Genomic DNA, 23,792 nt, shown 5'->3' with positions numbered 1-23,792 from the left:
CAGCAGGGTCAAGTCCAGAACTGCAAACCCTGGGAGGTCGGGATAAAGCCGAGCCGCTCTTTAAGCACAGCAGACGAGCCGCCGGAGGTTTGGTCGCAGCCTGGATCTTCCCCCTCGTTTCCCCACCCGCCGCCCGCACTGCCGCCCAGCCCTAAAGCCTCCCCTACCCGCTCGGGGGCCCGGGGCATGTACCAGCTGGACCGAACGGGATCGATCTCTGCACCCTGAGCTGTCGGCCCCCACCTGGTCCCGCCACCAGACCTCCGGGCCCTGGCAGCTGGGGAGATAGGGAGGCAGCGGGTTGGAGATTGAGATCGGCCCGGCAGTAGACGGGGAGGTCTTGTGATGCCCTCTCCCGTCTCATCGGCTACCGGCCCCGATTACCATCTGTTCACCGGGAAAGGGTGCATGCGATTACTCAAAGGTCAGGGCCCAGAAGACCGAGCTCCCCAGAGATCGAGTCTGGGGAGCGGTGAGGGGTGGCGGGGGGCAAGGAGCCGAGCCTGTCGATAAGTGGTAGGCGGAGCTGGTGCCAGGGCCCACGCCGGCCTCAGTTCCCACTGGCCCGACGTCAGGTGGCAGCTGGTTTCGCACAGGTGAGTCAGATTCGGGCAGGGACGGGGAGGGGGCGTCATTTCGGTCAACGGGAACGAGGTCCTGGGCTCGGCCGAAGGCACCTCCCATTCGCCGTACCACTACATCGATACGGCCGCGCCCTCGGGTCTCTCCCTCTCTCGTCCCGCTTGCCCTTCGTCCCGCTTCCGAGTCAACGACCGTACTGGAGAGGAGGGACGGGAGCGGCTGGGGAGCGGGAGGGTGGGGGTGGAGGGGGCGGAAGCTGAAACCTTCCCCCCGTTGCCAGCGGCAACACTTTAGGGAAATTCCCATCTCTGTTCCTCCACCCCCTTAACCCATGAGGAGCAGGGAGAGGACGACAGCGAAGATGGCCTCAGACGACGGGGGCCGACCGGCTGGACGAGGCCAGGACAGGAACCGGCAGCGGCCCCGCTCCCCAAAGGTCCCTCCTCCACGGCTCCCGCCGGACGCCTCTCGTGTCCACGGTTTATTAAAAATTTTTTTTTTTTATAAAGACGACTACGAAGGACAGGCCGTTATCGGATCGCAGGTTCTCCGGGGAGGACGGGGGCCCCTTAAGGGGACAGAGGCTGAGTCATCGACTGCTGGCCCGATTATTACCCAGGATCCCCCGAGAGCAGTGGGGAGAGGGCAAGGAGAGGAAGGGAATTGTCAAGAAAAAGAAAATCAGTTTGCCCTCCGCCCAAAACACACAAAACCACCCCCAAAACCCGACACCCCCACCAAAAAAAAAAAAAAATCGGGTGCGTCTAAAAAAAAAACCCCAACAAACAAAAGCCCCCCGTACCAGACAGACATCCCGCCCCCTCCCACCCCACCCCTCCCCAACTCCCCGCCCTGTGTCTCTGCGTCAAGTGGGAAGGGATTCCACTTTTACCCTCTTGGGGGCCACGGGGGCCACGGCGGCCTCGGGGGGTTCGAGCTTCACCCCCTTGCTTCCCGTGTCCTCGGCACCGGGCCGGGCCCGGGTCGGGCCCGGGACTCCAGACTCCGCTCCGGGGCCCAGTTCGCGTTTTGGGAGGGAGTACTCGACCACCCGCGGCCCCCGCCACTCCGGGATCTCCAGGCCCAGGTGCTTCATGAGCTTGGTCATGACCTCGTCGACGTAGCCGTGGATGCGCAGGTTGGCCTGGCGGTCCTGCCAAGGGGAGGGGAAGCAAGATGCATCGGGGGAGGGGAGGGTGCATTCTGATCTTCGCCGGCCTTGGCGGGTACTGAGTCCGGCAGAGACGGGGGAGGCTGGGGCTGGCGGAGAGAGCTCGGGGCCAGGAGTCGGGGGAACCGGGCTCTCCGGTCTAGGCTTCCGGGCGACGTCTCCGAGCCTCGGCTTTTCCGTCCGTCACCCCCCTCTTCCTCGCCCCGAGGGCGGCCCGACTGAAGGGCCAAGGCCGCAGGCGAGGGCGGGAGGGCCGGATGACCGGATCATCTCTCCCACCCGTATCCGCCCCGGCGCACCAAGAGAAGTGAAACGCTGCGGTCTCGAGGGGCCCCTCTGGGCCCTCGCCGTGGCAGGGTTGGAGAGGAAGCGGCAGCCGAGCAGGTGAGCGGGCTTCCCGGCCGCTGCCTCTCACGCTTTCGCGGTAGCCGTCTGGCCTGGCCTCTCAACGCCCGCCGAGCCAGAGGCTCCTTCTGGTCTGGCCTAAGGCCGGCTCGGGGAGGGGACGGGCTGACAGGCAGTGGTCCCCACGGGGGGACGAGGGCTCTGCCCGGCGGCTCACTCACATGCTTGGTGGCCTGAAGGTTGACGATGACCAGCTTGCCACCTTTGCGCTTGGTGATGAGGGGAAGATTGCCGCTGGGCTTGATCTGCAGCGAGGTGCCCAGGGTGATGGACAGATCGGCGTTCCTGGGACCGACACACGCGAGGGGTGGTGCTCGGGGGCCGGCCGGCCGCGGGCCCCGGCCTCCCCAGCCCCCCAGCGGGACCTCTCCCCCGCCGGGAGCCCCGAGGGGGAGAGGGGCCCATTTCGCCCCCGGGCCGGCTTGGTCACAGAAAGGCAATCGGGATCGAGATCCCGGCGCTCCCTCCTCCCCTCCCCGGTCACCTGACCCAGGCAGCCGCGGCCCGTACCTGCACGCTTCGTCCGCGAGGTTGAGGTCCCGGTCCGGCAGGGAGTCCTCCCAGTCTAAGATGGTGTCCCGGAGCTCTCCTCTGAGGCAAGGAGAGAAGCTAGAGTCACGCCGTGGACCGTCCCCTTGCCCGTCTGCACTGGGGTCTTCGGTCTTGGTGCCCCTTTGGGGGCAGAGCTGGGAGGAGGGCTCGGGAGTGGGCACGGGCTCGGGGAGAGGGGGAGGACTCCAGGCTCACGGGGGACCGTGGTCTCCAAAAGGTTTCGTTTTCCAGATCCAACAACGGCCCCGCCGTGCGGGTTTGGCGGCCCTGGTGCTGCCTGGGTAGGTCCCAGAGGCCGCCCGCAAACCCCCCCCCCCCCCCCCCGCCGCTACAACTTCCCTTTTCTCTTCTCTCTCGCACACACACGCACGCACGCACGGAGCATCAGCTCCAAAGGCACAGAGGCTCCCCAGCCCGTCGGTGGAGAGGAGGACGGGTGCCTACCTGCAGGCCCGGAGGCCACGACCCTTCGCCACGCTGCACAGCCGACCCGTCGCCTTGAGTCCCATGCTGCCCACCACCGTGTCACGCACGTACTGCCTAGAGACCCGCCGGGCCGGGAGGACGAGAAAGGGGCTCACAATCCAGGTGGGAGAAGGGCCCGGGGGCGGAAGCTGCCGGGACGACCAGCCCGGCAGCCACCGGTCTCCATTCTCCTCCGGGAACCAAATCATCCCCCTCGGCAGGAGCCCGGTGATCCCGAGGGTGACCCCGTGGATTCCCACCACGGACTGACCAGGCTCTCCGGTCACCCCGCTGCTCTCTTCCCCATCTGCCTCCGCCTCCACCCAGGGGTGAGGGGCGGATCCCCGAGGGTTAGTTCAGAGAAGAAGTGGGTACTCACTTCTTGCATTTAACACATTCCTCCACAAACATGTTTCCGTGGAGCTCTGCCAGTTTGTCCCTGCGGAGAGGAAGGCGGAAAGGACCAGAGCATAACAACGACGACGATAATAATAATGACGATGTTATCTGGTGAGTCCTTACTGTGTGCCCAGCACCGTTCTAAGGACTGGGGTCGATTCAAGGTCATCGGGTCGTCCCACGCGGGGCTCCTAGTCTTAATCCCCATTTTCCTGGTGAGGTAATGGAGGCACAGAGAAGTGGAGTGACCTGCCCAAGGTCACAGAGCAGACACGTGGCAGAGTCGGGATTGGAACCCGGGTCCTCCGACTCCCAAGCCCGGGCTCTAGCCGCTAAGCCACGACACGGGGGGAGGAGGGAAGGCGAAGGGAGCCGAGGAGGTGGGCAATTTGGCCGAGATGAAGCGACTTCACGCTAGAGTATCCACCCCACCCTCAGCCCCGCAGCACTGAGGTATGTACCCGCAATCTGTTTATATTAATGCCCGTCTCTGCCTGTAGACCGGAAGCTCCTTGTGGGCGGGGAGCCCGTCTACCACCTTCGTTGGACTCTCCCAAGCGCTGAGTTGGGTGTTCGGCCCACGGTAAGCGCTCGATAAATACCACTGATGGATCGATGGATAAGAGTAGAACTCGAGGCTCGGTCTAGCCCGGGCCCCGGCCCCCAGACAGATCCGAGCCCAGGCCTCACACATTCCCCCGCTCCTCCTGCCCCTCTGTAGCCTCGCCTTCTGGTCCCTCCGGGTCCGGCAAGCGAGCCGCTTCTCCCGTTCCCCCCGGCGAGTCCCGCCTCCGCCTCAGAAATGTGAAGCTCACAGCTCCCTCTCTTGCCATCTCAGCACCACTTGGGAGGTGAGCTTCCGAACTTGCCCCGCTTCTTGCCAGCCGGCCCCTTGCAACCAAGAGGGCGGGTGGAAGCAGCTCAGCTCTACCCCGGAGGGCCAGAGGCTAACGCCCTTTGAGGACGGTTACCGTTGCCCACAGTCTGGCAGAAAATGGCCCTTTTCAGAGAGCTACGCCGCCCCTCCCCACCTAATAGCCTTAGATGGCCAATGAGCTTCCCGAAGCTTCCGCGATGAGCCCGTGGAGAGATTCATCCGAGCTCCCGCCAAATCCCGCCAGTTCTTCCTATACGGCACCTCCTGGATCCACCCTGGTCCAGGATATCATTCCCATCATCATCGGGGCATTTACCAAGCGCTAATTGCGGGCCAGTTCCAGTCCCGCGGCAGCCAGACTTATTTCGTCAGTCTCCTCCCTGCTCCCCCAGCCGCCCCGCACCACACCCCGCTGTGCAGATCATCTTCTTGAAGCTTTGCTTGGCCCACACCTCTCCACTCCTCAAAACCCTCCACTGATTTCCCCATTTCTCACAGCATCCAGCGAGAACTCCTCACGGCGGCTCACCGACCCTCCACGCCTAACTAACCTTCTAAATGTACCTCACCCCTGCTTCTGTCCCCTCATTCCCGCTCTTCTCCCAGCCTGGAATGCCCTACCTCCCCAAATCTGTCAGCCTGCAGGTCTCCCCGTATTCAAAACCCGCCTAAAACCTCCCCTCCTCCGGGAAGCTGGCCCCACTTAACCCCAAGCTGTACCGACCCACCGGGCATTTCCAGTCCACGTATACAGAATTAGAAGCTCCTTGCGGGAGGGAGACGGGGAAAACTTCGCTTCTTCACGTTGACCTCTCCCCAGCGCTTAATACAGTGCACCGCACCCAGAGGAGGCTCAACAGATACTCTTCAGCTAGCAGGGTTGCCTCTAGAAAAGGAGCGGCTGGGGCATTTGGTCTAAGCCACCATGCTCTGGGGGACCCTGTGCACTCCTGAATTCCTGCTACCCAAGCCGACCACCCTTCCTCACTCTGCAGTAGCTCTCTGAATTATTAACTCTTTGAAACACCCTAGCTGGAAAGGGTGGGGCGGAGGTCCCGAGAGCAAGGGGTTGGGGCCATCTGGAGCCCCAGCAGGAGCGACAGGGAGGCACCGAAGTGTCGGGCTGCGGGGGGAAACGGGGATTTTAAGGGGGAACTCGCTCTGCTCTTCATCGCCCTTCTTGCCCTCCCCCAACCCCACCTCCTGACACATGGAGCTCGCACTGACCTAAAGATGTTTGGCCTTCCCTCGTTCCAGGCCTCTGGGGAAAACGAGCTCTCGGACCGAGCGGTCTCCCAAACCACGGGGCGCTGCCGAAGACTTACGACGGCCTAACCTCCGGCTCTTGGTAAAGAAGAGTTGAGCTCCAACTGGGCCTGAGCCACTAGAGACCAGTTGGCGATCGTCTTGACAGGTAGAGAGAAACGACAGGAGGCAGCAGGAAGCCTGGGAAGGTAGGTGGGGTGGAAGATGGGTGACTGGAGCACGGCCAGGGAATGAGGAGGGTTGAGAATTTTCCCGGAGGCGTTGGGGGGAGGGGGGAGGGCTGCCCCCGGAAGAGTGGCTTTTGGCCATGGCTTGAAACTGCCGATTCTTAAGTGGACTCTGAGCTCCGCCGCACCCCATCCTGTCCTCTCTGCGACCGCTCGTCCCGGGTCTCGTGTTCACCGGGGTGCTCAGGTCACCTGAGTAAAAGAACGGGTAGGGAGGGAAGAATGGCAGGCGGGTGGGGGACGCTCCTAGGAGGAGTGAGGCGACGCTAGGGACCTCGAAACCATGCGGACGGTCGCAAGCCCTGCCCCAGGGGCCGGAGACAAAAGCGGTCCCAAGCCTGCTCTAGCCATCGCATCCAAAAGGAAAGGCCAAACTGCCCCCCGCTAGAACAGTTTACACCTTTGGTCTCCCTGATGTTCCGGTTACCGTAGGACCCCTTACAGAGACCCTAAGTACCACCGTGCTCTGGGTCCTCCCTTCGGTCAAGTTCAGGTGTCCCTAAGGTGGACCAAATCTGAGGCTCTCCTCCCCAAACAGATTTCCTGGGCGCTTCTAACTGTAGGTGATCATTCTGCCCATTTTAGCCAAATCTGCTGGTGGCCAAAGAACTGGAAGAGGGAACAGAGGGCTGGGTTTGACTCCTCTTCTCAGCCCCGTCCCCCACGAACACCAGAGGTGGCGTGGGAAAAGCAGAGGCAGCTTCCACCTTTCCAACTTTGGCACCTTGCAGGAGGTTCTATTTCCAGTTGAAGCCCAGAGTGGATGCAAGACTCCCTCCTCAAACCCCCAGTCCCCCCACCTCTCCCATCCTTGCCCCCAGTGACCTGGCCACTTACTTTATTAAGAAAATTGACACTATCGGGCACGATCTCCCTAAAATCTCCTCTGCCCCTCCCCAGTCCCTCCTTCAATTCTCCCATCTCTCCCAGCAGTATCTCTAGAGATCTCCTGCCTTCTCTCAAAATCCACCCCCTCCACCTGCGCACCCAACCCCATTCCTTCTCACCTTATCAAAACACTCGCTCCCTCCCTTCTTGCCTAACAGCCATCTTCAACTGTTCGCTCTCCAGTGGCTTCTTCCCCGCTGCTTGCAAACATGCCCACGTCTCCCCTATCCTAACAAAACCCTCCCTTGACCCCACGGCTCCTTCCAGTTGTCGCCCCATCTCCCCCCTACCATTCCTCTCCAAACTCCTTGAGCGAGTTGTCTCCACCCGCTGTCTCCAACTTCTCTCCTCCAATTCTCTCCTTGACCCCCTCCAATCTGGCTTCAGTCCCCTTCACTCTACAGAAACCGCCCTCTCCAAGGTCACCGACGATCTCCTCCTTGCCAAATCCAACGGCCTCTACTCGATCCTAATCCTCCTCGACCACTCGGCTGCCTCCGACACTGTCGGCCACCCCATTCTCCTGGAAACCTCATCCAACCTCGGCTTCGCTGACACTGTCCTCTCCTGGTTCTCCCCCTCGCTCTCTGGCCGCTCGTTCTCAGTGTCTCTTATGACCTGCACCATTGCCCCACCCATGTTTTTAATGCAATAAAAACTGGGCAAAAAAGTGAGGCATTTACCCAAGTAAATACGAGAGATGCTTTTTGATGCTACCAGTGAAGACAAACGGATCCCGGGAACCCGGGCAAGGGGTGCGAAACATCGCAGCAAGCCAGTTGGGTAACCTTGTGCCTGTCTCGCTACCGGTTCAGGGACCACAGGAGAGGTACCTGGGGAATCCAGAGCGCACGTGCAAGCCATCCACATTTTGGCTCACCAGGAACTTCAGGATACCAACACGCTCCAGTTCCAGCAGGGCCATGTGGGTCTTAGAGGGCCTGGCGCTCTCAAAGGTTGTGTCAAATTTGGGCTCCAATCCACGTTCTTCCATTGTCCACACCCCATGTGGGCCCCTAGGGAGGAAGAGGAGAGAGTGAGCCACCCGCCGCTTCCATCCAGTTCCCCTTTGGGCTCAGAAACGGGACCACTGAGTTCGCCCGTCACGGAAAGTAACCATCCTCTGGGGTGGACTAGGGAAGAGGCTCCGTGGCCACTTCCTGTTGAAACCCTGAAGATTTCTGGAGGAAAAGTAGGCCAGAAACTCAGAGCCATACGAGCCAACGTACACCATCCCGCTCATCCTCTAGAGCGCTCGTATAAACCACTCCCTGGAGTCGAGGGGTCGGGGAGGGAACATCTTAGGGGGAGCGGGGCCCTTCTTTCAAACTTAACTGTACCTGGTGTCTGGTACCAAACAGATCTTCTAACTGGAGCCATCAACGGAAGTGCCAAGCAACTGGCTGGTGAGACCACGGACGGTACAGCAACCAGCCTTGCGGTTATGAAATATCATAAAAAAAGTATTTGTTAAATGCTTACGATGCGCCAGGCACTGTTCTAACTGCTGGGATAGATACAAAGTAATAATAATAATAATAATAATGTTGGTATTTGTTAAGCGCTTACTATGTGCCGAGCACTGTTCTAAGCGCTGGGGTAGACATAGGGGAATCAGGTTGTCCCACGTGGGGCTCACAGTCTTAATCCCCATTTTACAGATGAGGGAACTGAGGCGCAGAGAAGTTAAGTGACTTGCCCACAGTCACACAGCCGACAAGTGGCAGAGCTGGGATTCAAACTCATGATCCCTGACTCCAAAGCCCATGCTCTTTCCACTGAGCCACGCTGCTTCTCCAATAATAATAATGTTGGTATTTGTTAAGCGCTTACTAGGTGCCGAGCACTGTTCTAAGCGCCGGGGGAGATACAGGATCATCAGGTTGTCCCACGTGAGGCTCACAGTCTTAATCCCCATCTTCCAGATGAGGGAACTGAGGCACCGAGAAGTGAAGCGACTTGCCCACGGTCACCCAGCTGACGAGTGGCAGAGCCGGGATTCGAACCCATGCCCTCTGACTCCCAAGCCCGGGCTCTTTCCACTGAGCCACGTCCACATCCCACATGGGGCTCACAGTCTTAATCCCCAGTGTACAGAGGAGATAACGAGCCCAGAGAAGTGAAGTGACTTGCTCAAAGTCACACAGTGGACAAGTGGCAGAACCGGGGTTAGAACCCACGTCCTTCTGACTCCCAGGCCTGTTTTTTTTAATCCACTAGGGCACACTGCTTCTCTAAAATACCTCCTGCACAAATCTCTAGCCTCCATTTAGGGACTCACCCAGCCAGGTTCTGCAATGAAAAGGAATGGCAAAATGCAAATCGTCGCAGGTGGATCCTCCAGTATCTGCCTTCCTCATTATCACGGCAGACAAATCCCGGCAATACCTCATCTCCTGACTGCCTTGTATCTACCCCGGCACTCAGAACGGTGCTTTGACGCACAGTAAGCACTCAGATGCCATAATAATAAAGTCACCTGCTAACCTTAGGGTTGAACCTGTTCGGGCCAGTTTTGTGCTATTTTTTTTTTTTTAAAAAAAAGGTATTTGTTAAGCTTCTCCTACGAACTGTTCCGTCACTGTGGCAGGAGAGTTTGTGTGTGCTGATGACGCGCAGGGCTATGCCACATAAGGTTACCTATAACGGAAAGGTCTAAGCTGAAGTGCTGAAGTTGATTCACCCGTGCCGGGCAGCGGCGGCACGGGAAAGAGTCAAGGGCGGATGATGGAGTGATCAAAACGGCGATCAAAGACAACGGCAGAGGCGCGGGGTTTTACCGCGTGGAAAAAGGCGACGGTAAACCGCTTCCGTATCCACACCGACCAAACTCTACGGATACACACACCAGAACGACTTTACGACAGAAGATGGGACGTTCAGAAGAGGGTGCGTCCGCGGAGCCGCTATGGGACGGAAACGGCTCAACTGCATTTGGGGAGAGGGATCCGTTAATCGCTATACGCTAGGCACTATACTGAGGGGTGGGGTTGATATAAGCTAATCGGGTTGGACACGGTCCACGTCCCACGCGGGGTTCGCAATCTCAATCCCCACTTTTACAGATGAGGAAACTGAGGCACCGAGAAGCGACGTGACTGACCCAAGGCCCCACAGTCAGCAAGTAGCAGAGCTGGGATTAGAACCCGGGTCCTTCTAGCCACTAGGCCACGCTGCTGTTGGATACGAGAGGAGTTTGTTGCTTTGGGTCCCTCTCCTCCCCGTTCTGTGTTGGCACCTTTAAGCCCACGATGTAACTGCATTTGAACTGCCACTAAAATAATCAATTACATCGTGCCGTTAGCGACGAACACCGGAGCACGGCTGGTTGAAGGCTGGCACTTGGCTGGTAGTGGGTTCACCAGCCGTCTGTTGGGGATCTCCCTTGGTGGGTCACGTGCTGGTGGCCGTAATCAGAAGCTCACCAGATGCCTAAGGGCATCAAACAACCCAACCAGAAACGTGATCTAACCTTAGCTCTTCCTTTGCCCCACCCCCTTCTGGCCCCCTAGTCCTCCTCCTGCCTTTCTCTGCCTTCCCTGGGCCAAGACAGACACGTTACGCTTCTTCGATCCCCCTTCCTAACCGGAAGCAGAGGGGGAATCTTCAAGGGAGGCAAGGTTTGCCTGGAGGAGACACGGGGTCTGGAGAAAAAGTGCCAGGGACTGTCCTTGAACCCCAGGGCCCCAAAGGCTTCCCGTACGGGCCGCTCCTTACTCGCTCGGGCAGTCAGGCTGCACGGCTACCCGGCGTTTCAAACCCCAGATGGGAAGGGACTGGAAAGCCGAGGGGGAGGTAGGGAGGGGGCGGTGTCCGACCGGGAACAGAGAAGGAAGAGTGCATTGACTGGCCGTCGGCTCTGCTGCCCTCGCTCCTGCGGGCGGGTCCAGCTGCGCGGACCGGGCGTGTGGTCCTGGCAGGCGTATGCCAGGCCTGGGGCAGCCCATCCAGCCTGCAGGGGCCCGTGGCAGGGTAGGGGGGAGGCCTTGCCCGGCCAATTCATCTGCAGTCTACATTTATCACACTGGGGAGGGTGTGGAGGATTGGCTCGATCCAGGTCCACCGAGGACCACCCCGGGTCCGTCTTAGTTAGCCTCCTCGGGCTCTGAGATCGGCGATGTTCCCAGGCCGGCTCGGACTGGCATCTAGACCGTGAGCCCGTTGTTGGGTAGGGATTGTCTCTGTTGCCGAATTGTACTCGCCAAGCGCTCAGTACAGCAGTGCTCTGCACACAGTAAGTGCTCAATAAGTACGATTGAATGAGTGAATGAATCTGACTGGCACCGGTGGAGGGAGGCCCGGAATCAGGAACGGAGAGAGAGAGAAGCACCAATCACCATCCTCCTCACTCCCGTTCCCTCCCGAGCTTCCCTGGATGGAGGTAGGGGCGTGCCCGAGAGAGACCTAAAACCGCTCGGACCAAGTCTCGCAAACGAACGCAGAACAACAGCAACGACAACCTCAGAGAGACCCGTCTGGCTCTTCCTCCGAGAAGCAACTCACTGCATATTTCTTGAGCATCCCCTCCCCGTGACCCAAGGATCCACCGTTCCACCCTCGGCACAGGATCACGTGGAAGCACAGAACGGCAATGTTCATCGCTTGTCCCCCGGCTCACTCACTCGCTCATCCACAGGGATGGCGTGGCGGCACGGGGGGGCGGAGACCCCAGGCCACAGGGCGGTGGCTTCCCCCAGACGCCCGTCTATACTGGGATGGGGCCGCCGGCTTGGGCGAGCGATCTGGAAGGCCGTCGGGCCTGCCCGTGCTCCACACGGGCCTAAACGGGGATTCCCCGAATCGAGACAAGTATCTGGCCACCGCCTGCCCGCTGGTGGCCCGGGTTCTTCTCACCTGAAGTCTGGAATGCCTGACGACGTGCTGATGCCTGCCCCCGTGTGGAACACCACATTGGACGATTTCTGCACCAGCTGGGCCAACTCCCACACCTTCCTCTCCAGCTCTTCTGGGGAGTCGAAAATCTGCGGAGAAAAAGAAGGATTTGGGAGCCGGGGAGGGTTAGGGGGTCTTCCTCCCGCAACGGCCGGAGAGGCCACCAACGCGAGTCCCCAGACCCGCAGCCAGGGCCCGAGATGGGGCCGGGGAGGCTACCTTGCTCTCCGGAAGGAGGCATCTGGATTCTTATCGTGCGTGAGGAGTTCCGCCCGCTGCAGGACCTGTAAATCTACTGTGGGCAGCGATCGCATCTACCAGCTCTGTTACACTGTACTCTCCCAAGCGTTCAGTGCAGTGCACACGGTGAGCGCTGAAAAAATACCACGGATCGTTTGAAGGAGCGAAGTTTGGGCCGCCAAAGGCTCTGAAATCTTTCCCCCAGCAGAGCCCTGAAGTGAACGGAGCTTATCCCCGCCTCTGACTCTATGCGAGAGGCGCAGCTGGGGAAGGCGGGGTGGTTTGGATCAAGGATGGCCCTATCTTCTCAGTGTGTCAGTCAGTCAATCGGATTTACTGAGCGCTTACTGTGTGCAGAACTCTGCGCCGAGCGCTCGGGAGAGTACGCTGTAACGGACACATTCCCCGCCCACGAGTTGACAATCCACAGTGTGACGGTGCTTCTGGAATTTCGCCATTTCTCAGCGTTGAGTAACGTGCTTCCCACAGCCTAATCGGCCACTCGATGGTTTCGATTCAGTACTTACTGAGTGCAGAGCACTGTACTAAGCGCTTGGGCAAGTCCAGTACAACAGGAGTTGGTTGATGTGAGTCCTGCCCACGAGGAGCTTACAGTCTACGGGGGGAAGCACGGAAATGTCATCAGGGGCTAATCGATCAGATTTAATGATCACCGATTACGATCCTGGACCGACTTGGGAGAAAGCTTAAAGGGAGGGGAAATGGGCCGGGTTTTCGGCCAAAGCCAGGGTATTTTGGCCCTGGAAGGGGCAACAGGAAGAGCATGGAAACCGGGTGCAGGTTTTTAGCCATCTCCCCGTCACTGTGCCAACTGGAACCACATCAACTCCGAACTCCCACTCTCTGACCACAACGTCGTCTGCCTTCACACGCCTTTACCGCCCCCCGGCCTCCCCCAGAAACCCCTGATCTCTAAATCCTCTCCACTCACCCCAGGCCATCGTGCCCCATTTGGACCCCCAATCAACCTCCCCCTCTCAGCCACACAACTCCACCCTCTCAGCCACACAACTCCTTCGCTGCTGCTGTCCCCCGGGGGTCACCCTGCCCCGTCTGTATCGCACCACTAACCCCGGACCACCCCCACAGTAGGCTCTGCTGACCCTGTGTTCTGGCGGCAGACCTCTTTTGGTGGAAATCCAGAGACCAGGCCTACTTTGGCCATTTCATTTTACCTTGCTGTAACTCTCTACTGATTACCTTGTATCGACCCCAGCGCTTAGAACAGTGCTTGACACACAGTAAGCGCTTAAGAAATACCAGTATCATTGCTATTCCACTCAGCAACATCACTTCTCCCCCGCTTCGCCTTCCCAGGTCCCTTCCGCTTCAACTCTCTCATCCTTCTCGGCCACAACTCCAGAGGAAATCTTTCCGCCCGCTCTCTAAATCGACTCTCTCCACCCGCTCCTCCGAGCTCGCACCTCCTCACCTCCATGAAAATAACCGCACCCACTCTTCTCCCCTCCCTGGCTGATGTTTTCAATCCCTCACTCTCTCACGGCTCCTTTCCCTCTGCCTTTCAGACGTACCCACCTCTCCCCTCTAGCCTAATAACAATAGCTGTTATTGTAATTCTGTTGGTATTAATGGTAACAATTCTGTTACCATTAACAGAAATAAAAATAATGATATTTGTTAAGCACCGGGGTAGAATCAGATCGATCAGTTCTGACGCAGTCCCCGTCCCACAGCCTAAGTAGGTGGGGGAACGGGTATCGAGAGTCACCATTTTACAGAGGAGGGAACTGAGGTGCAGAAAGGCTAAATGACTTACCCAAGGTCACACAGCAGGCAGGTGGCAGAGTTGGGATGAGAACCAGGTCCTCTGACTCCCAAGGCCCGGGCTCTTTCCACTAGGCCACGCCACTTCTCAGGATGCCCGCCCCCGACCCCCCGACCTCAGCATCATCCAGCTGTGGCCCCATCTCTCTCCTCCCATTCCTGTCCAAACTTCTTGAGCAGGTAGTATCCACCCGCTGCTTCTACCTCCTCTTCTCCAACTCCTTTCTCCATAATAATAATAATTAGTGGCATTTGTTAAGCACTTACTAGGCACCAAGCATCATCATAATAATAATGTTGGCATCTGTTAAGCGCTTACTACGTGCAAAGCCCTGTTCTAAGCGCTGGGGAGGTTACAAGGTGATCAGGTTGTCCCACGTGGGGCTCACAGTCTTAACCCCCATTTTACAGATGAGGCAACTGAGGCCCAGAGAGGTGAAGTGACTTGCCCAAAGTCACGCAGCTGACAAGCGGCGGAGCAGGGACTCGAACCCATGATCTCTGACACCCCCCGCCCGTGCTCTTTCCACTGCTCTTTCCACTGCTTCTCTACGCATGATCTAAGCACTGGGGTAGATAGAAGGGGATGAGGTCAGACATAGTCCCTGTCCCCCATGGGGCTCGCAGCCTTAATCCCCATTTTGCAGAGGAGAAAACTGAGGCACAGTGAAGTGACTTGCCCAAGGTCACTCAGGACACAAGGGGTGGAACCGGAATTAGAACCCAGAACCCAGGTCCTTCTGTCTCCTAGGCCCGTGCTCTATCCACTAGGCCACATGGCTTCTCTAATCTGGTCTCCCCCTTCTTCACTCCAATGAGACTTTCTCCAGAGCTACCAACAAGCTCCTTGCCAAACCTGACAGAGACTGTATTGTGTCCTAAATCTTCTTGAATTCTTGGCCGCCTACGCCTCTGGACCACTCACTTCGGGAAACGTTATCTAACTTTGACTTTTCTGACACTGTTCTCTCTTTCTGAGGTCTCTTTCAAGGTTTCTTCTTCTACCCCGTGTCTCCTAACTGTGGGGGTCCCTCAGGGCTCCGTTCTGGGTCCCCTCATTCTTTGGGGAACTCATCTAGTCTCACAGCATCCCCGACGGGGATGACTCCCACACCTACCTCTCCAGCCACGACCTCGTTCCTTTTCTGCCATCTCACGTTTCCTCCTGTTTCCAGAACGTCTCTCCATGGAGACTCCCCCGACGCCTCAAGTTCGCCATATCCGAAGCTGAACTTCTCACCTTTCCCCTCAAATCCTCTCGTCCCTCACAAATCAACAGCGCTACCATTCTCCCCGAAGTTCAAGCCCGTAACCCTGGCATTCTTGACACTTCTAATAATAATAATAATAATAATAATGTTGGTATTTGTTAAGCGCTTACTATGTGCCGAGCACTGTTCTAAGCGCTGGGGTAGACATAGGGGGATCAGGTTGTCCCACGTGGGGCTCACAGTCTTAATCCCCATTTTACAGATGAGGGAACTGAGGCACAGAGAAGTTAAGTGACTTGCCCACAGTCACACAGCCGACAAGTGGCAGAGCTGGGATTCGAACTCATGAGCCCTGACTCCAAAGCCCGTGCTTTTTCCACTGAGCCACCTCTCGTTTAACCGCCCCCCCCCCCCCCGGATTCGGCCGCTTGATTCTCCCTCCCTATTTTCGGGATGATACGACCCTCCTCCTCAATTCAAATGGCCATCCCAGAGGCATCTGTAATATCCCAGTTTAATTACTCCTGCAGCCTCCTCACTAATCTCCCCGCCTCCAGAAACTCCCCACCATCAGCTTTAAGGCCCTCAGTCGGTTCTCACCCTTACAGACCCTCACTCCCCTCCCATTACACCCCAGCTCACGGCTCCGTTCCTCTCCGGCCAATCTTCTCAGCAGGCTTCATTCTTGTCTCTACCCCCTCTGACCCCTGGGTCACACTTCTCCCTTGCCTGGAAGACCATTGTTTTCCCCATCTTCAAAGCCCTTCTGAACCTAGACTGGATGTGCCTCTGCCTCTTTGTGTGTACCCAACTACAACTAGTTGGGTTCACACCTAGTTGTGTGTACTCAACTAGTAGGGGAATGAGATCTAGCTGGAGTTCTGCTTTGAGCGGTGCGGAGTTCAGCTAAACGCAGTGGGTAGCCCCGTTGACTCTCGGAGACTAGGAGAAAGCAAAAGGAGGGAGGAAGCAGCGCGGCCTGGTAGAAAGAATGCAGTACTGGGAGTCAGGAGACCTGGATTCTAATCCTAGCTTCGGTGCTTCCCTGCTGGGTGGCCTTGAGTGAGTCACTCTCTTCTCTGTGCCTCGGTTGCCTCCTCTATTAAGTGGGGATAAGGCGTCTGTTCTCCCTCCCTCAGACGGGAGCCCCACGTAGGACGGGAACTGTGTCTGATCTGTTTCTGTCCAGCGCTTTGTACTTCATAAGCGCTCAACGAATACCCAATTATTAGTATTAGAATGGAAGGGAGCAACACCCACAAAGAAAGGCAGAGAGAAGGTGGCAGGTCATTTAGGGAGGCACCGGGCGCCGAAAGAAATTCTCAGGGTGCAATGACGCGGCACTGTCAGCCCGTCATTGGGCAGGTATTGTCTCTGTTGCCGAACTGTACACTCCAAGCGCTTAGTACAGTGCTCTGCACATAGTAAGTGCTCAATAAATACTACTGAATGAACGGATGGATCCCCAAAATGTCTAGGCTTTATAGAAAGCGTATTTTCCTAAGGGCTTTTTTTGGTGTTTTTTTTTGCTGAGTGCATCAGGGAAATTCAAAAGTAAAATTTAACTCAAGTCCAGAGAGGTTATACTTGTTGCCTCCCCTAAATCTACCACAGATTTATCTAAGGGAATTAAACTCAACTGTATTCACCGAGTGTGTGTAGGGCAAGGTCCAAATGCTTAAGAGGGAGGGTAGAACGGCAGAGAACCCCCCGCCCTCCAGGAGTTCACAATACAGCAGGGGAAACAGACACAAAATAAACTACAGCTGGGAGAAAGAGAACCGAAAGACGGTTGCGCGGATGAGAAAGTGCTTGAACAGGATTTGTAAGTTAACGGACGCAAAAGTGCCGCGGGAGGTTTGAGTACTCAAGCGCAGAGGCAGTACAAATGGGCAGAGGTAGGAATGGGAAGGTGTGACCTGCGGAGAAGTAGAAGTCATCTGGGGATGCCCCAGTCAATATACGCAAAGAACAGAAAGGGGATCTAACCACAGTTCAGCTGGAGTTACGCGTACGAGGCAAACGTGACCACAACATCAAACAGCCGATTTTTTCCCCAAAGAGAAGTTTTGAAATTTCTGCCCCCTGAGGATCTGCTTATGTTACTCCTTAGTGTAAATCTCCAACAGCCGCCCACCCTCCTCCGCACCAAACCGAAACGCTTTTAACTCAGGGGCAGGGAAGGCGTCTACCCTCCCAAGAGCCCGGTACACGGTGAGTGCTCGATAAATACGACTGATTGACTTTAAAACACTCAGTCACCTTGCCCCCTCCTACCTCACCTCACCGATTTCCAACTACAAGCCAGCATGCTCACTTCACTCCTCCAGCGCCAATTTAGTCAACGTGCCTCGATCTCGTCCATCTCGCCACCGCCCCTGGCCCTTGTCCTCCCTTTGGCCTGGAACTCCCTCCCGCTTCATATTCAATGGGCCACGGCCCGCCTCCCCTTCAAAGCCCTCCTAAAAGCACACCTCCTCCAAGAGGCCTTTCCCAACTAAGCCCTCCTTTCCCCTCCTCCCTCTCCCTTCTGCATCATCTATGCATTTGGATCTGTATCCTTTAAGCACTTAAAAATCACCCCGTCCTCAGCTCCACAGCCCTTATTTATACATCCGTAACTGATCTTAATGTCTGTCTCCCCTTCTGGACTGCCAGTTGCTTGTGGGCAGGGAACATGTCTACCAATTCTGTCGTACTGTACTCTCTCGAGTGCTGAGTACAGGGCTCTGCACAGAGTAAGCACTTAATTCCAGTGATTGATTGACTGTAGGTTGGGGATGAGAGTGGCAAAGGAAAGGAAGAGATAAGATAGATGGGGAAAGATTAGAAGTGAAAAAGAGTAGGAGAAAAGTTGCAGAATGAGTAGCAGCATTAGTGCCTTGAAGATCTGAACACATTTAATTTACGAAATATTGAATTAATCGCTTCCCAATTCCCAAATGGCTCCTTGCAACCTCATCCCGGGTCTGCCTTCTACAGCGGCTAGACCGCATTTGTGAATATGTGGGCAGAATCACGTCTACCAACTCTTTCGTACCGTACTCTCCCAAACACTTCATACAACGTTCTGCTCACAGTAAGCACTCGATATCAATGGGATTTACTGAGCGTTTTCTGTGTGCAGAGCAGTGTACTAAGCACTTAGGAGAGCACAATACAAGAGAGTTGGTAGACACATTCCAGCCCATAAGGAGCTTACACTCTAGAGGGGAAAATAAACATTAATATGAATAAATTGCGGATACTGTGGGTCGGAGGAATACCAAGTGCCCCGAGAGAGTGAACGCTGTGGTCATTTACAAACCTGGGGACCTCCCAGGGGTCACCAGAGTAGCCTGGTAAGAAAACTGTCGAGGGCTGGTGAATTTATATCTAGCTACCCGGCACCGTCTGTCTCTCTCTTTTTGCTCTCTACCTTTTCAATAAAAATTGGGCATTTGTCAAGTGCTTATTACATCCCCATCAATACTACTGATTGATTGGAACAGCAGACTCCTTGAGACCTTTCTACATTTCTACTGTAATTCCAAGCACCTAATACAGTGCCAGACCCTTAAATAATAATACTAACGATGGTATTTGTTCAGCGCTTAGTATGTCCCAAGCAGTGTTCTAAGCGCTGGGGGAGATACGAGGTAGGTTGTCCCACGTGGGGCTCACAGTCTCCATCTCCGTTTTCCAGATGAGGTCACTGACGCCCAGAGAAGTGAAGTGACTGGCCCAAAGTCACACGGCGGACAAGCGGCGGAGGCGGGATTGGAACCCACGACCTCTGGCTCCCGAGCCCGGGCTCTTGCCACTGAGCCCCGCCGCTTCCCTAAAATGATCCCACCCCTTCTAATACAGACAGGCAATACAGTTTTCTTTGATCTTTCACTTCAAGCTTTTCCAATCTGGGGGTGGAGAAGGGAGTTGGAGAGAGTAGGGGAGGGGATCAGATGGGTGGGGAGGGGTGGTGGGGGGGAGAGAAGGGAGTTGGAGAGAGTAGGGGAGGGGATCAGATGGGTGGGGAGGGGCGGGGGGGTGGGAGAGAAAGGTTTCCCCAAGATAAGCAAAGGGCAATTCCCCAAAGATGGAGGAAAACGAATGAGATGGAGAAGACAAATCCGGTGCGGGGAAAGGGTCCCGCTGGCTGAGCGGGGCAGGATTCTTCCTTAGGAAAAACGGGAAGGAAACAAAAGAGGGGGGAGGGGAGGAGGGAGAGGGTCCCATGAGGAAAGGCCTCGGCGGTGGGGAAAGGAAGGGGAGGGGAGGCCGGGTCCCGGAGGAACCACCTCACCTCGGGGAGCCCGCACTTGCCCTTGTCGGAGTAGGGAGAAAGGCCGGCCGCATAGTTAACCGACATCTTCCCGGGCCGCGGCTTGCCGCGCCGCTCTCAATAAAGTTTTTGTTGTTGCGGCTTCTGCAGCGAGCCGGGCCGACCGGAAGTGGAGAGGGGGGAAAAGGGGGCGGGGGACGCATGCGCGCCGGCCGGGTGGCGCGAGGACGCGCCTCTTCTCGAGAGCAGAGTGTTGTGCGCAGCGTCCGGGAGCTGACAATCTAGGGGGAGAGGCGGGCGGGATGATGAAAGATAGGAGATTGGCAAATGGGGAGCTTCGAGGTGGAAGATTTCGAAGGGAAATTAATTATTATTAATAATAATGAGGACGGTGGTATTTGTTAAGCGCTTACGATGTGCCAAGCACTGTTCTAAGCGCTGGGGTGGATAGAATAATAATAATAATGTTGCTATTTGTTAAGCGCTTACTATGTGCAGAGCATTGTTCTAAGCGCTGGGTAGATACGGGGTGGTCAGATTGTCCCACATGAGGCTCCCCGTCTTCACCCCCATTTTCCAGATGAGGGAACTGAGGCCCAGAGAAGTGAAGTGACCTGCCCAAAGTCACACAGCTGATAAGTGGTGGGGTCGGGATTCGAACCCCCCACCTCTGACTCCCGAGCCCGGGCTCTTTCCACAGAGCTACGCTGCTTCTCTAAGCGCTGGGGTTGATCCAGGGTCATCAGGTGGTCCCACGTGAGGCCCGGAGTCTTCATCCCCATTTTCCAGATGAGGGAACTGAGGCCCGGAGGAGTGAAGTGACCTGCCCAAAGCCACACAGCTGATAAGTGCAGCGTGGCTCAGTGGAAAGAGTCTGGGCTTGGGAGTCAGAGGTCATGGGTTCGAATCCCAGCTCGGCCACTAGTCAGCTGTGTGACTGTGGACAAGTCACTTCACTTCTCTGTGCCTCAGTTCCCTCATCTGTAAAATGGGGATTAACTGTGAGCCTCACGTGGGACAACCTGATGACCCTGTATCTACTCCAGCGCTTAGAACAGTGCTCTGTACGTAGTAAGTGCTTAACAAATACCAACGTTATTATTATTATTTTATGTGACGGGGCCGGGATTCGAACCCACCACCTCTGACTCCCGAGCCCGGGCTCTTTCCACCGAGCCTCTCAGAGGTGGTGTAATTTTATAAGGGCTCTGGAGAAGCTGCCTGGCGTCGTGGATAGAGCACGGGCCCGGGAATCAGAAGGTCATGGGTTCTAATCCCCACCCCGCCGCTTGTCTGCCAGGTGACCTTGGGCGAGTCAGTTCACTTCTCTGGGCCTCGGTCGCCTCATCTGGCAAATGGGGATGAAATCTGCGAGCCCGATATGGGATAGGAATCGTGTCCAATCAGATGACCTCGTATCTACCCCGGCGCTCAGTACAGTGCCCGGTACATAGTAAGCACTTAACAAATACCACTATTATCATTGTTAGTGGAAAGAGCCCGGGTCTGGGAGTCGGGGGACCTGGATTCTAATCCGGACTTCACCACTTATCTGCTGTGTGACTTTAGGCAAGTCGCTTAACTTCTCTTGTGCCTCAGTTTCTTCATCTGTAAAATGGTAATTAAATCTTCCGCCCTCTACTTTCATTCCGTGGTATTTGAGCGCTTACTGCGGGCACTGCACTAAGTGCTTGCACTGTACTTAGACCGTGAGCTCCGTTTGGAACAAGGACTGTGTATTTACCCCAGGGTTTTGGACAGTGCTTGGCACATAGTGTTTAACAAATACCATAATAATCATTATTATTAAAGAAGAGGAAAGAATTGTGTCAAGAAAACCGTGGTCAGTTGCCGTCTCGGGAGAAGAGAGTGGGCCACGGAGTCGAGGGCGGCCGAGGGGTCGAGGAGCATTAGGACAGAGTGGGGATCTCTCGGTTGTGAAGAGGAGGAGGTCAACGGTGACTTTGGAGAGAGCCGTCTCGGTGGTACCAAGAGGTCCAAAATGAGCCATCTTTAGTTTTATTTTCACATGGATCCTTTCTTCCCTACTGTTAGAAATAAAGGAGATTTTTTTTTTTTTAAAAAAAGACCTCCTTGGGCTCAGGGGCAGGGTACTGCTTGAGTCGGGGGAGACCGGATTTTCTCTTCCTCCAGGCCCGGTCCACAGGCGGCCTGGGACCCGGGCCTGGGCTTGCCTTTCTGTGGCTTGGGGAAAGCGGCCGTTTAGGTTAAGCCGTTCCCTCCCTTGAAATGTGGTTAGGTAACTCTGGTTCAGCCCTCTCTGCCCCTCACCCCCACTGGGCCGGGGACCCAGAGGCCCGGGACGGACCAGGGTCGCTCTCTGCGCTCGGGGGACACGTCGTCATCGGTATTTACGGAGCATTTCGGACGTAGGGAGCACCGTGCCGAGCGCTTGGGAGAGTACACGTTCCCTGCCCACGACAAGCTCACGGTCTAGAGGACCACGGTCTAGCAGCCGGGAGGCCCAGGGTTGGCTTCATCTGCCCCAAGAGCCCACGCCGGGACCCTGGGGTGGGGGAAGGAGGGAAGAAGTGGAGAGCCGCAGGCCGTGGCAGGGAAGAGGCAGAGGAGAGAGGCGAGGGTGGAGGGGAGAAGGGCGGGCCTGGGGGGGACAGGGGCGAGGGGCAGGAGTCCTGGCTCCGGGAAGGACCTGGAGGCCGTGGCCACGATGCCACTGGCTCCGGGGCTGGAGGCGGGGCCGCGGGCGGCTCTGGGGTCCACAGCGGAGTAGAGTTAGGGTTGGGGTGAGAGAAGCAGCGTGGCTCAGTGGAAAGAGCCCGGGCTTGGGAGTCAGGACACGGTTCGAATCCCGGCCCTGCCACTTGGCAGCTGTGTGACTGTGGGCCAGTCGCTGAACTCCTCTGTGCCTCAGTTGCCTCATCTGGAAAATGGGGCTGAAGATCGTCTCCCCGATTAGACTGTAAGCCCGTCAGAAGGCAGGGACTGTCTCTGTTACCGATTTGTACATTCCAAGCGCTTAGTACGGTGCTCTGCACCTAGTAAGCGCTCAATAAATACTATTGAATGAATGGATGAATGAACGAGAGACCGTGAGCCTCACATGGGACAACCTGATGACCCTGTATCTCCCCCAGCGCTTAGAACAGTGCTCTGCACATAGTAAGTGCTTAACAAATACCAACATTATTGTTATTATTATTAGGGGTGCTGATTAAGTCAGGAAATGGCTGGCAGAACAGCAGCGTGAATTGACGATGTCATCTAGTACCACTACATGACATCGTCACACCTTGTCCGGTGTGTCGAGACATAATAACAATTATGGTATCTGTTAAGTGCTTAACCCTGTGCCAGGCGCTGTACTGAGCTCTGGGTTGGATACAGACAGATCCGGTCGGACGCAGTCCCTGCCTCACGTGGGGCTCATGGTCTCAACCCCCATTTTACAGAGAGAAGCAGCGTGGCTTAGTGGAAAGAGCCCGGGCATAGGAGTCAGAGGTCGTGGGTTCTAATCCCGGCCCCGCCGCTTGTCGGCTGTGTGACTTTGGGCAAGGCACTTCACTTCTCTGGGCCTCAGTTACTTCATCTGTAAAATGGGGATGAAGACTGAGAGCCCCACGTGGGACAACCCGATCGCCTCGTATCTACCCCGGCGCTTAGAACAGCGCTTGGCCCGTAGTAAGCGCTTAACAGATTCCGTCATCATTGTTATTATTCTGCGGTAACCGAGGCCCAGAGAAGTGAATTGACTTGCCCGAGGTTACCCAGCAGGCAAGCGGAGGAGCCGGGATTAGGACCCGTGACCTTCTGACTCCCGGGCCCGGGCTCTAGCCACCGCGCCGCGGTGCGTCATGTGTCCCGCGAAGGGTGCCGCTCCGAACCCCAGGGCCGATGACCGGCCAAAGCCGGCCCTAGCCGGTGGGTGCAGTGCGATCCAGCGCGGGTTTTATGACTCGGGGGAGATGTGAAGGCAGAGGGGAAGGAACCAGCGGAGAGCGAGTAGTTGAAGATGGTGGTCGGGGGAAGCGGGGAGAAGAGAAGAGTTGGGTGCGGGGGTTTGTAGAAGGTGAGAGGGACGGGGTCAGAGGCACAGGTAGAAGGGGTAGATTTTGAAAGCAGAGGTATGAATACATTCCGGATATACATTAAAATTAATAAATTGCACATATGTATATAAATCACCAAACAGCCCACAGTGAGCTTAGAATCTACAGGGGGTGACAGACATTAAAAGTAAATTCTAGTTAGGGGAAATAGTAGATTATAAGGCTATGCGTGTGAGGCTAGGCGTGGCGCAGTGGAAAGAGCACGGGCTTTGGAGTCAGAGGTCATTGGTTCGAATCCCAGCTCGGCCACTTGTCAGCCGTGTGACTTTGAGCAAGTCACTTAACTTCTCGGTGCCTCGGTTACCTCATCTGTAAAACGGGGATTAGGACTGTGAGCCCCAAGTGGGACAACCTGATCCCCCTGTGTCTACCCCAGTGCTTAGAACAGTGCTCGGCACATAGTAAGCGCTTAACAAGCGCCAACATTATTATTATCAGGGTGAGTATCCAATGCTTAAGGT

The 23,792-nt window shown here is 56.4% G+C and overlaps 1 protein-coding gene and 1 long non-coding RNA gene across 3 annotated transcripts; one reads left to right on the top strand and one right to left on the bottom strand.

Annotated features, from left to right (window-relative positions):
• Positions 1-1,324: 1,324 nt before the first annotated feature.
• On the bottom strand, positions 1,325-19,392 carry SIRT6 (sirtuin 6). 2 transcript variants are annotated; one of them, XM_029053518.2, is made up of 8 exons: positions 19,265-19,390; positions 11,687-11,814; positions 7,666-7,848; positions 3,555-3,614; positions 3,155-3,250; positions 2,669-2,749; positions 2,320-2,443; positions 1,325-1,735 (listed from the first exon to the last, which is right to left on the bottom strand). In XM_029053518.2, exons 1-8 carry the CDS (start codon positions 19,328-19,330, stop codon positions 1,448-1,450), a joined length of 1,026 nt encoding a protein of 341 aa, XP_028909351.1. In that variant the 5' UTR covers positions 19,331-19,390; the 3' UTR covers positions 1,325-1,447. The 2 variants fall into 2 exon arrangements, with proteins under 2 accessions (XP_028909351.1, XP_028909350.1); XM_029053517.2 differs by having other exon boundaries at positions 1,645-2,443; positions 19,265-19,392.
• Positions 4,121-7,733, top strand: LOC114807463. Its single transcript, XR_003755525.1, has 3 exons — positions 4,121-4,157; positions 5,709-5,905; positions 7,648-7,733. It is a non-coding gene; the product is annotated as an uncharacterized LOC114807463 (long non-coding RNA).
• Positions 19,393-23,792: the final 4,400 nt, after the last annotated feature.

This window comes from Ornithorhynchus anatinus, chromosome X2, assembly GCF_004115215.2.
Source record: "Ornithorhynchus anatinus isolate Pmale09 chromosome X2, mOrnAna1.pri.v4, whole genome shotgun sequence".
NCBI classification, from domain to species: Eukaryota; Metazoa; Chordata; class Mammalia; order Monotremata; family Ornithorhynchidae; genus Ornithorhynchus; species Ornithorhynchus anatinus.
Note: the sequence above shows the minus strand (reverse complement) of the source record. Positions and strands in the feature narration are given on the sequence as shown.